This window comes from Diospyros lotus, chromosome 12 (assembly GCF_014633365.1).
Source record: "Diospyros lotus cultivar Yz01 chromosome 12, ASM1463336v1, whole genome shotgun sequence".
Taxonomy (NCBI): Eukaryota; Viridiplantae; Streptophyta; class Magnoliopsida; order Ericales; family Ebenaceae; genus Diospyros; species Diospyros lotus.
The window spans coordinates 36,977,574-36,993,756 of record NC_068349.1 but is presented as its reverse complement, the minus strand read 5'-3'; the positions used below and the strand labels follow the sequence as shown (position 1 = coordinate 36,993,756).

General features: G+C 35.8%; 2 protein-coding genes across 2 annotated transcripts; both read left to right on the top strand.

The window, feature by feature from the left end:
* The first annotated feature begins 2,243 nt into the window (after positions 1-2,243).
* LOC127787279 (leucine-rich repeat extensin-like protein 3) lies at positions 2,244-8,325 on the top strand. The gene is made up of 3 exons (XM_052315246.1): positions 2,244-3,020; positions 5,512-5,566; positions 7,837-8,325. Exons 1-3 carry the CDS (start codon positions 2,358-2,360, stop codon positions 8,163-8,165), a joined length of 1,047 nt encoding a protein of 348 aa, XP_052171206.1. The 5' UTR covers positions 2,244-2,357; the 3' UTR covers positions 8,166-8,325.
* Positions 8,326-13,694: 5,369 nt separating this feature from the next.
* Positions 13,695-14,424, top strand: LOC127787280 (kiwellin-1-like). The gene has a single exon (XM_052315247.1). It carries the CDS (start codon positions 13,695-13,697, stop codon positions 14,277-14,279), a length of 585 nt encoding a protein of 194 aa, XP_052171207.1. The 3' UTR covers positions 14,280-14,424.
* The last annotated feature ends 1,759 nt before the right edge of the window (positions 14,425-16,183 follow it).

Genomic DNA, 16,183 nt, shown 5'->3' with positions numbered 1-16,183 from the left:
TCTTTTTGACATTTCATCAACGATTGAGCACTCGCAGCTAAGTTAGCGGCATTTTCTACAACTTTAACCGCCGTTTTAAAGCTATTGTCAAAGTTTCGAAATATCCCGATGTTTTTCCAATGGATAGCTCACATTTGCCGGAAACACAAGAAAAAAAAAAAAAAAGGAAGTCGAGGGGACCCCCATTTCTTGTAGTAATAACAAGAAGCTTGTGAGGTAGGATTGATGGATTGTATTATATCTCTCTAGTTATTTTTATTTACCGTCATATGACAATATTATTTTTATTTTTTTTATTTTATTTTCTCAAGCAAGATATTACTTACCTTTTTGGTATTAAAGATAAAATTATAATTGAGTCGAGATTTGCTCAATTCAAGTTTTGTTTGGTAAAAAAGTATTGAACTTGAGCTCGAGCTTGTTTTATATAAGCTTGAGTTGGATTCATGAAAAACTTTTATTGAATTGTGCTCAAACTCTCTAGAAGCTTCTAGTGACTCAAGCTTGAGCTCACAAGAACTTAAAACGAAGAGAATAGAGGACAAAGAAAAGAGAAAAGGCAAATAGGAGAAGTGAGGTCACCTAAAAGATATGAAGATGAAAAGAGGCAAGTTAGCTTGAGAGATTTGAGATAAAGATGAAGGTGGAGACAAATGGGCACAAGTTTGCCCTTGAGAGTTTTGAGACTAAGATAGATACTATGAAAACAAAAGACAAAACTAAAGAGAGGTAAGTCTATTTGAGAGATTTGAGACAAGATGACAATGAAAAGGGAGTGAAAAGAGGTAGAAATGTCTCGTAGAGAGGGATGAGGGGTGTGCAATGCCACTATGAGCAAGTCGAGTAAACATGAGAAAGAGAGAGAAAGTTAAGATTTTGAAAAACTATAAACAAATGGAGATTATTTGGTAGCAGAGAAAGAGAGAGCAACTAAAGATTATTCAAAAAAATAAAGAGTGAGAAAGAGAGCATAAATTAATACTTATTAGTTGATATATATATATATATATTATGTTAATAATGACATAATATATAATAGTTCTAAGTATATTAAATTTAATGGTGTTATTATAATAATTTAAATTTTAATATCTTTATGTTATAAATAAATTTATTAATATATTTATAAGCGAGATTGTTCACAAGATTTTAATCAAGCATGTTCACATCTAATCAAGTTTGTTTACAAGTTTTAACGAATAAAGTTTTATTAAGTTTAAGCTTAATTTATTTTAAAATTGAATTTAAAAATTAGATTTAAATTTATTTTGACGAATGAACTTGAACAAATTTTTATCGAGTTGACAGTTAAAGTAACTCGCAAATAACTCAGTTTATTCGCAATCTAATTAGAGAATGTATTCTTAGTTCACCATATGATTCTTTTATTTATCCATTTACGTAACAAATATTATAATTCAATGATTACTTAGAGAGAAAATAGTAACATTAATGATTGTGTTTTAATAAGCTTGTTAAGGTAATACACCTTTTTTCTAGAAAAAATAAATTTATTTAACGTTATTTTCAATACTTAAACAATTTTATTAATTAGTAAAATATTTTAAAGCGTGATATACTTATTACTAATTAATAGAAATATTTAAAAATAAAAAAATATATAATAAATACACATCATTTGAAAAAATATACACTTAATATTTTTTTAATTTTATTTAATCTTATTTCTTAGACACATCGACTTATATATTCAATTATGTATTCAAATGTGTAATTTGATTTATTTATTCTAACAAAATTATCAAAATACTTTTGTGGTGCTAATGAGTATTTGATGATACAACTCAATTTGTGCTTGTAATTTGACAAAGTTATCTCAAACTCAATATGCATATCCATCAAATTAATATTTTGGTAATTTTGACTCATAAACACATAAATTGGGCTATATCTTAAAAAATTATATTATTTTTCTATCATATATTTTTAAATAAGATTGTTCATTTGATCTGGATCTATATTAGGTCAGATCTGAAGTAGAATCGAAATTTTTAAGAATCTCAAATTGAAAATCAAACTAATCATAATTGGTCTTAATTTTTTTTTCTATTTTTTAGTGTAAAAATTTTTAAAAAAATATTTTTATATCATTAAACAAAAATTTTAGCCAAAATCAATTAGTTTACACTTTAATAATATATTATACAATTATTTATTATATTAATAAATAAATATTATTTTGTAAATAAACAACGTCACAGTAAAGTTATGGTTGCAGCCAAACACACCTCTATTCGGACCGGGCGAAGGCGGCAGGCCAGCAGCTTCAAGCTGTCTTCTTTCCCGTATTCTTCTTCTCAACTCCCTTCCTTCCAAAAATCTCAGAAGCAGCATCCATGGAAGAACCCAACCCACCTGAAACCACACCCCTACCTGACGCCACCCAAAGCCTACCTCCACCGCCCCCTGAAACCATTTCCTCACCTGCCCCTAACGCCGCCCAAGGCCTCCCTCCACGGCCGCCGGAACCCACACCACCACCCGCTCAAATAGCAAACCCTAACGCCGCGGAGAGCCTCCCTCCAGGGCCGCCTGAAACCACACCCCCCACTCAAACCGAAAACCCTAAGGCAGCCCAAAGCCTCCCTCCGCAGCCGCCTGAAACCACACCCCCGCCCGCTCAAACCGAAAACCCAAAGGCCTCCCAAAGCCTCCCTCCGCAGCCGCCTGAAACCACACCCCCGCCCGCTCAAACCGAAAACCCAAAGGCCGCCCAAAGCCTCCCTCCGCAGCCGCCTGAAACCACACCCCCGCCCGCTCAAACCGAAAACCCTAAGGCGGCCCAAAGCCTCCCTCCGCAGCCGCCTGAAACTACACTCCCATCCGCTGAAAGCGCAAATCCTAGCGCAGCCCAGAGCCTCCCTCCACGGCCACCAGCGCCGCCTTCCTTGCCTGCTAATAGCAAGAAGAGGCCCCTTGACCAAATTGATCACATTAAGAACTCCAGGTACTTCAAGATGCGAGCTGTTCTCAAAGACCTTCGGCCCCATTTCATCGAGGTGAAGTACACGTTTTTCAAGGATGTTACAAATTTTGGCTTAACTTAATTCATTTTCAGAGTTTGTTTCTGATGTCGTATATGGGTTTTCTTTCGCAAGGATTGACTTTCATTTGGGCATGTTGCCACTAATTTTGCTTTGTATTTGAATTTTGTGATTTTTCTACTAGGATTTTCTGATTGATGGACATGATATGGCCATTTTAATGTTGGAGCGACTTTAAGAAATGGAAATAGTTTGGTCAACTTGATCCAGTTCGAAATCCTCTTTTTTATGTATTTAAGAATTGATTTTAGGATGTGAGCTCGTGGTAGACTGTCCACCTATATGCTATGGATGGAGAAATCACTAGGTGAAACTGAGAGGGGAGGCCTTGCAGGTTGTGAGTTTTCTAGGAAAAGGAGGAGTTGTAGATTTGAATGTTGACTTGGCCAAAGTCTGAGGGTATTTAGAGGCTTCTTGATGCGATTCAAAGCTAAGGCACTGTGTGCGGGGAAGAAAGCCACATTTCTTCATGTTGATGCCTGGCTCAAGAGTTGGCATGCCATATAGAGAATGAACTAGGTGCCTACAATGTGAAGCATGGTCTCATACATCCATGGGAAACAGCATCCTTGAAGATTACTTGGGTGCCATATTTATAGAAAGAATTGCTCTCTCTTTGCAAGAAAGGGTTTTGGTCTAAGGAAAAGAAGAGGGTTGGTGCCTTACTTCTGGGGCTTTCTGCAACCCATGTAAATAATGCTCCACTCCCATTTCAACTCTGCATGTTGGGGAACATTGATATAAGTATTTCAAAAACCAAGGAGTTGCTTGTGATTTGTATGTGTTCCCAAGAATATTTTTGGAATTCATATTGCTAGAATTTAACCTTCTTGTGCCTCAGGCTGTTACATATGCCCCTTGTGATGGTATTGCCACACACATCCCTTGTGATAGTATTGCCACGGCCAACTCTACTGCGCAAATGTCCATAACCACAAGTACCACTGGCACCAATGCTTTTCCTCCTGCTGCCAGGGAAATAGACTACAACTTAACTTGAAAATCAGGAGGAATACATGATTTTAGATGTGTTATTGGTGGTTGTATTCTCTAATTAGCAATGCACATTCAGAGTTTTTATTGAAGTAAACATTGTGGTATAACTCATATGTGTTGGGTGGTATTTGGTTGCCACGTGGGGTGGGGGACCAAAAAGATAAGATCAACGCAAATGTTTTTAACCAGTTTGCTGGATTTTTTTAGCACTACAGGATATGATTTATTAATAGCGTTTACCTTTAGGGTGGTTTCTATGTGTATATGATTTGAAGTTAGTTTCCTTTATCATGATTATGGGTTTGAGTTATGGAAATAGTTTCTTTGCCAAAAGAAAAGGGTGCAAATATGACCTTCCCCAATCATCATGAAGCGGAAATTCTTGTGCATTCGGGATGCCCTTTTACATGCAATGAAACATAGTTCAATATCTTTGGCTTTCTTATGTGTTGATGGAACGAATGGGACACTGATTTCCTTCTTGAAAGTTTGGGGAAAACTTCCTTTGTTGGTTAAGAGAGTTGGTCAGGTGCATCTAAATGGGATATTGGAATCATAATGGTAAATACGAAGCTATCGGGTCATAATGGTAATGATCGAGAGAGAGTAATGCAAGGATGTTTTGTCACAATGCTGGGAAAATTTTGAACTGAGTAGGCCATGATCTATGATTGTTCATTGCACATTTGTCGTTTAGCAATGAATCAGCTGCCATCCGTGCAGGCCAGCTTGAGTGGCAGTGCCAATGCATAAACGCACTTACCAAGTGCGCTTATTTTTCATCTATAAACGCATGCCAATTGGGTTTATGCCTTTGGCACTGCCACGTAAGTGAGCCTTCTTGTGTGGCAGAATGAATAGCAACCCCAATACTATTCTGGTAATTGTTTTGTACCCGGTACTGTTCTGGTAATTTGTAGAACAATATTATTAAAAAAAGAACCTATGCGTCATCTTTATTTTTGATAGATCCTGCAACTATTATTTATGATTATCTAAGCTCCATGGAAGAGGTGTTCTCTTGTAAGAAATCATGTTAAAGAGTGAACATATGCATTTTGTTATGTATTATTTGGAATTTGGTTGCCCAATTAAAAATTGAAATTTAATAATAGTCATATTCATTAATAATGAAATTTAGAATGCACAAGTGGTTGAAATTGTGATTCCCTTTGCGTCAAGGAGCTGTGCTCCGGAGCAGGGAGCTGATTTTTGTGCAATACACTTTCTCAAAACAGGTGTCTAGCCACCTGGGTCTTGTGAAATAAAGAAACAAACAAGCATTTCATTCCTATTTGGAAAATGATATAATCTTTCTGACCTTGAAGACTTTGATCTGAAAAATCTTGAATGGAGTTTTCCAGATTTAGTGTATCATCCTTCTTTTTGAATTGGAAATTTGGAATACCTAATCTGAAGGGTCTGACATTTATTTTTTTATATGTTGAAGGTGCTCCGGACCCCAGACATTCAGAACTGTAAGGCAGCTCATGAAATTCGAGAACGTAAGCCTTTTGATGTATCTATTTAGGATGTATCATTGTTTGAATAGGTCTTTGTATTCTTACTGCTTATTTACTTTGTTGAGTTGTGCACATTGCTCAGTCGCTTTTCTGTCTCCCTAGGTTATGTTTAGTCGCAGTTTTTGAGCAATTGAACTATATATAGAGTGCATGTTACTGCCATTTTGTTAATTGGCCCAGGTTCTCTTGCTTTTGACTTGTCATGTGCCTCCTATATTAAAGCCTGTATGAAAGTCCCGATATGTTGATAACATTCATGTTTTATAACCTATGACATGGCTTCTAGGAGCTTCTTTTTTCTGGGTTTATGTACAAAGTTTTGTGCTTATTCTCTTTTCTGCATGGTTTTGCAACTTGTGGCCTTTTGAGGCGCTTAAGATTCCTTTTTAGATCTATTTCATATATTAATTCAGTCCCTAAGGTTTATCATTTTTGTTCGCATGTAGAGAACTCTATATTGAAAGATGGAGGAAAAATGATTCAAAACAAAACCCAAGAATCAGATGGGATTTAAACAGTGAAGAATAAGCTATTTTGAAGGAAAAAGTATGTGGCGGAAGAGAGAGGACTGTAGAAGGAGAGGCTTAACCAATGTGGATTGAAATGGTTACTTCTATTTGAAATATAGAAAAAATTGTTCCAGGGGAGTCAAAGGGAAAAGTCCCAAACCAAAGTCTGGGTGGTGGAATGATGAAGTACAAGAAAAAAATGAAACTAAGAGAGCTTGCTACAAGGTTTTAAATCAATGTTGTAAAGAAGAAAACCTAAACGGTATATTTTGACCAAAAAAGAAGCAAAAAAAGGTAGGTAGTGAAGCAAAGGCAAAAACATATGAAAATTTATATCAATGATTTGACACAAAAGAAGGGAAAGAGATGTATATATATAAACTAGCCAAGGCAAGAGATAGAAAAATAAGGCATTTGAGCCAAGTGAAATGCATAAAAGATGAAAATAAACAGAACTACTAAATGAGAGGGCAATCAAGGAAAGATGGGGAAGAGTATTTCTTGAAGTTGGTCAATGAAGGTAGAGAAACAAGTGGCTACATTGAGGCATTATAGTAATTAAAAGAAGATGAAGTTTCATATTCGGTAGACCCATATGTCCAAACGAAATAGGGAAAGAATTGAAAAAGATGAATAGTAGTAAAACAGTTGGACCAGATAATACCCTGATAGAATAATGAAAATGCATGGGAGAAGTGGGCATTTTTGGTTAATGAGATTATTTAGTATGATCATTGAACAAAAAAGGATATGTGACAAGTGGGGGAAGAGTACTTTAGTACTATTTATAATAATTAAGTAGATGTTGAAGGTTGTGAAAATTATCGAGGAATCAAGTTAATCAGCCACATCATGTAACTTTGGAAAGTGATTGAACAGCAGTTAAAAGGAGAAACCAAGGTGTTTGCAAGCCAATTTGGTTTTATGTCTAGAGGTCAATGACTGAAGCCTACTTGTTGAGGCACCTAATGGAAAGATTATTGTTACTAAAAATTGCATTTTTGTTACATAAAAAATTCAATAAAAACAAAAAAAAAAAGAATTCATTGAAAAAACAAATAAAATCAGTGAACCCATATGTGAATGAAAAGTGTCAACAGTGAAACTCAATAAAAAACATAGAAAAAAAGAAGTGAACCCAGGCTACCCAGCGTGTAAACGGTGAAGAAACCAGAAAAAATCAAGAATTCAGCAATGAAAAGTAAAAATAAATCACAAAGTTAGTTATTTTGAATAAAATTCGGTTATTTTAGTTAATTTTGGTTGTTTTGGTTTTTTCAGCTAATGTTAACTTGCTTTTTCCTTTTCTTCTTCCAAATCTAAGTTCAGTTTGGTCTTATTATAAATAAGTTTGGTAATTCCGTTTTGATTGTCAGACCACTCTATAATCGACCAAAATGAGCGAATACTCGCCTCTAATTGACTCTATCAAGTGTGATTAAGGCTTGCCATAGGAGAACTACTTGGTTTGATTCGTTTTTTGGAACCACATCCTTATGTTCTCATTTATGCATGGTTGGATGCACAGGGTATGTTCCTATTGAACTGTCAACATCATAAAAAGCAAACCACGTAGTTCAAATTAGAGTAAAATGCAATTCTACTGGTCTGTTAAGTTTCCTTCTTTTTTTTGTTTGTTCCTTTCCAGTCTATTTGTGATTGTGAATGGGCCTCCATGATTCTCTGTTTTCATTACATTTGACCAAGAAGTGTGCTCATGCCTCGCAAACTCTTGACTCGCAGAGATGAAGATTCTTATGGATCTGTACAAGGAGATGACAACAGAGACAATCTCCATAACCAAGTGTAATTATGTGCAAGAACGTCCGGTTGCCAGTGAACTACAGCAGGATGGACAAAAGTCTGGAGAGCCTTCCCTGCTGGGAAATCTATCTGAAAAGCTGCGAACTGAAGATAGTCGGCATCAGGGGACATTCGTCGTTGGAGGATCAGCTTTTGGTTGGAATTTTATCACTTATCCCGGCAAAGAAGCAGTCTATTATGGCAGAACAAAAGATGTGTTCAGGTCTGCAAATGTAATCTTGGAAAAAGGCACCGAGGAAGCAAAATAGTCTATCTTCCTTTCATTGTAAGACATATACTTCACCCCAATCTATAAATGGGATAGGATAGGATTGTTAGATCAACTCTCAAGGGGTTTCAAAATCTATCAACATCGATACCGAACCATTTTAAATGTTCAGATCAGTCATATTGTCATGGCTTTCTATTTTCCTGCTGTCTTCTTATCGTTGATTGCGGTTTTGCTTGTGTGGAAAGACTAGCAAACACAATGTTTGCATGGAGATTTAGGAACAAGAACTGTAAATGGCACAGTTGAAGTGACATGCTACACCCTCCAACCCTAATCATTTTGGGAGAAAGAGAGGCCCTTTATGTATTTAGTTGACTATTAGCTAAAACGCTTCCACAGATCGACGACTGGTTCTAGTTAATTGTATGTATAGTTATGGCGGCCGGAGAAGTAGATGACGAAGATTATCTTCAGGCATCGCACCAGGTGATATCCAGGCTGCCCAAGTCATGCTTCGGAACCCCCAAAGCCTTCCACAAGGCCTGTCGGGGCACGGCGGCTGGTTATCGTGTTCCGTCATCGCAGCCCACCTTTGCCATAAATGGTCGTGGACAGAGCGCCATCACCGGTGTGCTGCCGTAGTGGTACTTGTCGCGCTCCGATGGCCGCCGCCGCCGCCCTTGTTGAAGAAACAATATATATATATATATATATAACTGGTAAAGGCCTGTCCGGACTGAACTGGACCAAATCGGTCCCATCCCATCCCTTATGGGTCTAGTTTTTGGTTTAGAATTCTTACGAATCCCGGTCTCAGTACAGATCCAATGAACAATTCTATGTTACCTAACTATAAAATGAATTTTGATAAGGTTAAACATAACTAAACAAATGTTTTCTCATCAAAGTTAACTGGGTTGGTGGATGATGAATAATGAATTAATCTTTCCCTATGCTCAAGGTAATTAATTAGGATTAGAATCTGTTAATTAGTAATGAATTAGGTGCATCTTTGTTGAAGGTTCTTGTTCGATCTTATTGGGGGAACTTTGTGTCCTTAGATCCTTTGCCGGCAGCATATATATATCCATTGGACAGTATCCCTTAATTTATAGATTATGCCAGCAAACAACAACAATACCAATGTTGGTTGGGTATATATGAATTTAAACAAATAACGATGCAACGAACCCACCTAGCTAGATTCTTTTTCTATTATCTATCATTCAAGGATATACTTTGGCGGCTAGGTTTGATAGTAACTGCTGCTTCTTTGTTTTACTTTTTTATAATATTTTGATAAGAGTCCCATCAGATCTTTAAGAAGATATTAAATTAAGTCCCATAGGTTTCATCCGATTGATTTTGACTCAAATTTCTTATTGAGCGAGAGGGGTACGGAATAAATCACATTTATTTTTCAATCAAAAATATTATGTGAAGTCTCCAATTTTTTCTTCATCCTCAATCTCCTTCCCATGGTACAAAGTTTGAATCAATAGAGAATCTTTTCTTCGGTATGAATCGATATTATTACATTCTAATTCCTTACCGATATTTGTTGGAAATAAAAAGTTTAACATATAGGAGCCACAAATGTAATTTTAAACGTGTAATATTATTTTAAAATTTAGCAAAATAAAAATGATCTATTTTAGTAATTTTGGACTATTGAGTATTAAATTGGCATGAATTTATCGTGTAGAGACCAAACTAGTATTTTCAAATTGATAAAAGACCAATTTAAAAATACTAATTTTGTTAATCATTAGAAGCAATTATCAAATTAGTAACTGCAAATAAAAGGGTTCATGGTCCCCATTTTTGTACGTGAATCTTTTCTCTATATCCCCATTGACAGAAAATTCTTGAGGGAACTATGTATCAAAATTGGAAGATCAAATACTCGTTCAATTAGCACAACAACAATTGATTCATCAGGTATGTTTTTGTCGTTTTCGTTCTTCAATTTTTCTCTTTGAATCAAGATAGGAGATCCAAATAATGTCAGGATTATTATACTTGAATGCAACTAGTTTTAGTAAATTTTGTATAATATCTTCAAAGGAAAATCTCGAATTGAATCTCAAATTGACTAGTTAAACTTATCCATGCAGTTATGCAATATTTGAATAAGAATTTATTTTTCGATGGCCCTTGTTTGTTGAACGAATATATATATAGTTCGATACAAGATTAAAAGTTTAATAGTTGTTATAAGATAAATTGAAATACATAAATTATTTTCCTACGAGTATAAAGTTGAGGAACGAATTATGTTATTTATCCTTTATTCTTTGAATTGCAGGATGTTTTCCATTGACGACGATGGATGAGTAATTCTTAGCTAGTTTAATTAATTTGCGTTGAAATGATTAACAAATCATGAACTTGTGCATGTATATTATGTATATTTATATATATTGATGCTGTTGAAAATTTTGCATTAATAGAATTTGTTAAACTCGAGTTGCAATTAGTCTAGATTTTCTCACTTCAACTTTCTTCGATTCTGGATTATCGTTGTTTCCTGCAATCTCCAACCACAAAGCAAGGTGAATTGCTTGAGACACCTTCAGATCAATCTTCCGATACTTAAGTTAGTTGCAATGTTGATAGAATTGAGTATATGAGAGTTTAAGAATAAATAATATTTGAAGTATTTAGAATGTTAAATGCTTATAATAACTTTTAAGTTCTCTTATCTACTTACTCTCTAGGTCGATGCTAGTGACCTCCCAACTATTTTTTTCTTAATTTACAAAAATACCCTTACATGACGGAGCCACTAAACCTCTCTCAATCATAAATATATATATATATATATAGATTAAAAGTTAAATTACCAAACTAGAGGGTTTTCATCTTCTTGTCTTCTTTCTGAGTTCTAGTTTTCAGGTGGCAGAGGGCATTGGCAAGGCTGCCTTCTTGTCCTTTTATGGTTATTAGTTAAAATTTTTAATTAATTAATTAAATTGCATACATACGTTGCTAGAGAACAAATGTTTTCTCATTGTATACTTCACCATATCTCTCCTAGTTTGCCATCAAATCTATTTTGTTTTATTAGGAGGATTTTTTTTTTTTGGTTAGGTAAAACATTGAAACACGCCATTTAGAAGCGTTACAAACTAATGATCCCTAGGGTTGCAAACTAGAAGATCTAACGAAGATAAGAAAATAACAATAACTAAAAGCGTTATTTGTAAGAGTTGGCTAAAGAATGTCAGACTATTTATCTATTTTTAGAAAAATCGTAGGAGAGTAAAGCCGGCCACTGTTGTGTCTCGATGCCAACTTATTTGGTCATTCTTTCAATTTCTTATCCATTCGTTTTACCCTTTTATATACTGAGTACTAACCTCTCTCCACCTCCCTATTCTGCTTTACCAGTACCAGTTTTATTGCTTTCGAGACTTTTTCTCTTATTTATCTTTCCCTCAAAACCCTATTCCTTTTTCCTCACCTTTAAGGTTAATACAAATTTGACTCGAAAAGGCGTATAGGTATGGATATGGTTTCGAGAGTATTGATTTATTTAGACAAGAAAGGGGTTTATACACGAGGAGAGAAGGAATTTTTTTTTGTCTCTCACCCTTGTTTATTTTGTTATAGAAGAGAAGTTATATCAAGTATCAGAGAGAGGATACTTTTATGGATAAATTACACTTAAAACTCTTGAGAACTTGACAAAATGGCAAAATCTACTCCTATGTTGTTAAAAATGACATAGATATCTCTTGAAATTTGAAAAATAGCGCGAGACATTTTGTATCTATTTTGTTAGTTAACTTGTTTAATTTTTTTTGACAAAACCAAATACCCTCATTCTTTCTTTTTCACCATCTCTCTTTCTTTCTTTTCTTTAATTAAATAAAAAAAATTAAAAAATACTTATTAGTGGTGATTGACCACGACCACCTAAACCTTAGCTAGCTAGTTTGATGGCCTCTAATAAGGAGGGAAAGAGAGAGAAAGAAGTTCACCCATGGCTTCAACTATTGATGAACGATCCTAGTTGGGTTCCTAAAAAATGGGTTAGTTAACATGTATGATCGTAATGTAAAGAAAGATACCATTCTATATATTGACCAAAATTAGAAGACCAACAAAATGTGTGTGTGTTTTTTTTTTTTATATTCTTGGAGAAATAAAGTAAAAAAGATAGATTAAAAAAGGTGGAGTCGAGAAATTGTTGAAACCCAACAAAACTAGGTACGATTTTAAAGATTGTCAACCCATTGTAGCTAGTTTGTTGGGTTTCAAACTAGCGACGTTGGGTATTTGTGAAAGTAATATCAAAGTAGAACTTTTTAAAAAAATTTAATCAAAAGAGAAAGAGAGAGACCTAACACAATAATTGTGAGTCAATATATTTGTCTCTTTAATTGATGAACTCAAACTCCCTAAATCTTGTTAAAATGTCTCCTTAGCTACGGAATATTGCCAAATCCCATAAAAAAATAGTCATTTATTTTTCTTCTAATTACAGACTAATTTCAATAACACAAGGGTAATTTTATCTTTATCCCAAATCCACGACACACAAAGTTTAATTTTTGCTACTTTTATATTCATCATATGCAATACAAATTAGTTAGCCTCTTCGTGTCAAGTATCCTCGAAAATCTCTTATATATATATTTAGCAAAAAATAAAAAGAAAACCCTATGGTGAATATTGGCATAGTCACAACTCAAGAATCAAATTTGTTAAAAAAAAAAACTAAAAGATATAGAGGCACCAAGGTATATCCTTGCCTAATGTTTCAAAAGGAACAAGAATCCAACAAATCATCACATCTAAATTTATTTAGTTAAGTATCTATCTAATTATATTAATTATATATAGTTTATTTTTTCATTATTTTAATTATACCACTTTACTTACATTTTTAAGTTAATTTAATTTATGTATTTTGACGTGTTAAAAAATAGATTAAATTGACTATTTCAATTTTTTTTTTACATATCAAAGTATATGAATTAAATTAGTTTAAAAATATAAATATAAGGGTGTAATCGAGATAATAAAAAATTTAAATTATTGTTAAAAAGAAAAGGTGAGTATTGAGAGAAAAATACGGATTTGACCAATCTTATATACACATTCATATAGTCTGCTGATCAATTGCATGCACTGTAGATGGTGCCGCCGAAGAATCCAAAGCTCCCCAACTGAGATCAAACAAGAACACTTCAACAATTAACGATTCACTTGTCACTCTAATTACCAGCTCGATCAAACCCTAATTACCTTGTGCATTGTGAAAGATCCCATATATGTATATATGTGTGTGTGTGTGTGTGTATGTTCATCATCGACCCAGTTAATTTAACAAACTGTACATAGAAAAACAGTTGTTTAATCGATATAGTTATCTCCACCAAAGTTCCATCTTATACACACCCCCAATCTCTCCACTAAGAACAAAATTTTGAAAAGAAAAGAAGAATATTACAGACTTGTCGGTATTATAGGTTGAAGTGCAGGTGAATCGCTATATATAAACGAGTTTTCCCGGAAAGAAAGAATCACAGAAGAAAAGAAAAGAAAAGAAAAGAAAATGAAAAGCAGCAGCAGGGTTGCTTGGAGAGTGGGCATTAATCTCGTGGTTGTGATTCTTCTGATGGCAGTCTTTGCAATTGCAAGCATCGAGGCCAAACCCTGCAAGCCCAGCGGCCACATCAAGGGGAAGAAGCCGCCGCCGGGAAAATGCAACACCGACAACGAGTCCGATTGCTGCAAGGAGGGCAAGATCTACGCCACCTACAAGTGCTCGCCCAAGGTATCGCGCCGGACCAAGGCAACGTTGACGCTCAACGGCTTCGGCAAGGGCGACGACGGCGGCGGCCCCTCGGAGTGCGACAACAAGTACCACTCCGACAGCACGCCGGTGGTGGCGCTGTCGACCGGGTGGTTCGGCAACCAGCGCAGGTGCCTCAACAACATCACCGTTTACGGCAACGGGCGGAGCGCGACGGCTATGGTGGTGGACGAGTGCGACTCCACCATGGGCTGCGACGACGAGCACGATTACCAGCCGCCGTGCCCCAACAACATCGTCGACGCCTCGGAGGCCGTGTGGAAGGCTTTGGGGGTTCCCAAGCATGACTGGGGCAGCTTGGATATCACCTGGTCCGATGCCTGAATCTTCATCATCCCCTTCTACGGCCGCCGTAGCCGCCACAACTATATATACAATTAACTATAGAACCAGTCGTCGATCAGTGAATAAAGCGCGTGCTTTACGTATGATCATACTCTGATCATTAATTTGCTTCTTGCAAATGATTTTTTTTTTGTGTGTTTTGTTATCTATGTGTTTAACAATAAATCTAAAGTCTAAAGTCTCCTCTTCGGGTCTTAAGATAACATCACCAAACTCCTTTTGATGTCGTTTTTAAATTTTTTAGATCTATTTGGAATCAGGGTTTTTATCTCTTAGAAAATTTTTAATATTGAAGTTGATCGAGCTGATAAAAAATCTCACTTACGGGTGTTATTCGTGAACAATTAAACTGTAACGCACCGCTCCTACTTACGGGTGTTACTCGTGAACAATTACTCGAATTGTCCACCTGCCCGGCCTTTGGTGAAGGGTGGACCATGTTTCAAGACGAAACGCTTTAGATGGGAACTAAGTTCGTCCTTCTATTCCCTCAAACCCTAGGATTCCTTAGTAGAATTGGGCTTCAACCACACCGTATTTGGTTGAAAAGAAAACTCATGAAGATGCCCAACCGCCATTTTCTCATTTATTTTAAATTCTTCTTCTGACCAAGAATTTTATCGGGCTCTATAAAAATTACCATTTAAATCAATCCATTGATTGATTACCAATTTAGGAGGAAAAACTCATAATTTTCAATTTTTCAAAATTTCGGCATTATTCTCCAAAATACCCAAAAAATCTTTTTATTTAGAAAATTCCTCCGGGGTCCAAAAATCAATTTAGAATTGCCCCTTAATTCCCCAAAATTCTAAATTTTTTAAAAAAATTGGCCGGCGGGGCCTACTGGCGCACCCGGGGCCCCGTTGTGCGCCAGTTGCGTGGGCCATGCGCGCGTGAGCCTGCGCTGCCTAGCGCGCCTGCTGCCACCGCTGTGGCCTCCCGCGGGCCACACGCAGGCCCCGACTGCACCCAGCTGCTGCCACTTCGCTTTCTTTTTTTTTTTTTTTCTTTTTTTTTTTTCTTGGGCCTTCTAACCCAAAAATTTTCAAATTTTTCCACCCTTCATATATGCATCAAAACATCAGCTTTTCTCATTTCAAAGCCTCATTACACAACCAAGATTTCATAAACAAAATCATTTCTCCACCCTCATGATTTATTCCAAATAAATTACATCCATAGTTCTAGACCTTCACATGCCATTACCAACCATTAAATTACATTACATGATACACATACAATAAATAAGCTTCCCTAAGCCATAAATTTACAACAAAGGAATAATACACCATGAGCTTCAACCACAAGTTTGCAACATTTCCTTTTCTCTTTGATATAAGAACAACCTATAAGGGGAGGGTAAAACCTCATGAGCCACAAAGCTCAGTAAGGGTGCATATGCAAAGTAAATACAAGCATAACAAGTTTATGTAATGGCAAATGCATACAAGTATGGTTAAGTCATTCTATCCTCACAACCCAACATGGTTTGAGGTATCAACCCATCATTTCTTTCCCACCCCTATGGTCATAGGTCTCATAAACAAGTAAAGCATGCAAAGAGATACATAAAAGTTTATGCAATCTACTTACAATGCAATGCAATGCCTCCTCCACATGGGGCCATCCCTTACCTCTTTTTGAATCTTTAAATATTCATTTCAAGAGAGCTTCCATCTTCATTTTCTCCTATCTTGATTCCCTTTTCTTCTTCTTCTTCCTTTCCTCTCATCCCTTCTTTCTTTCATTCTTTCTACAAATGGCTAAAAGGAAGAGAAGTCTTCTTCACTTGCCCTTATATACTAGCTCTCCATTTTTCAAGAATAAATCCTAGCTAGTGGATTTATTTTGTGAGAATAAATCTTCACCCTCCAAACTAA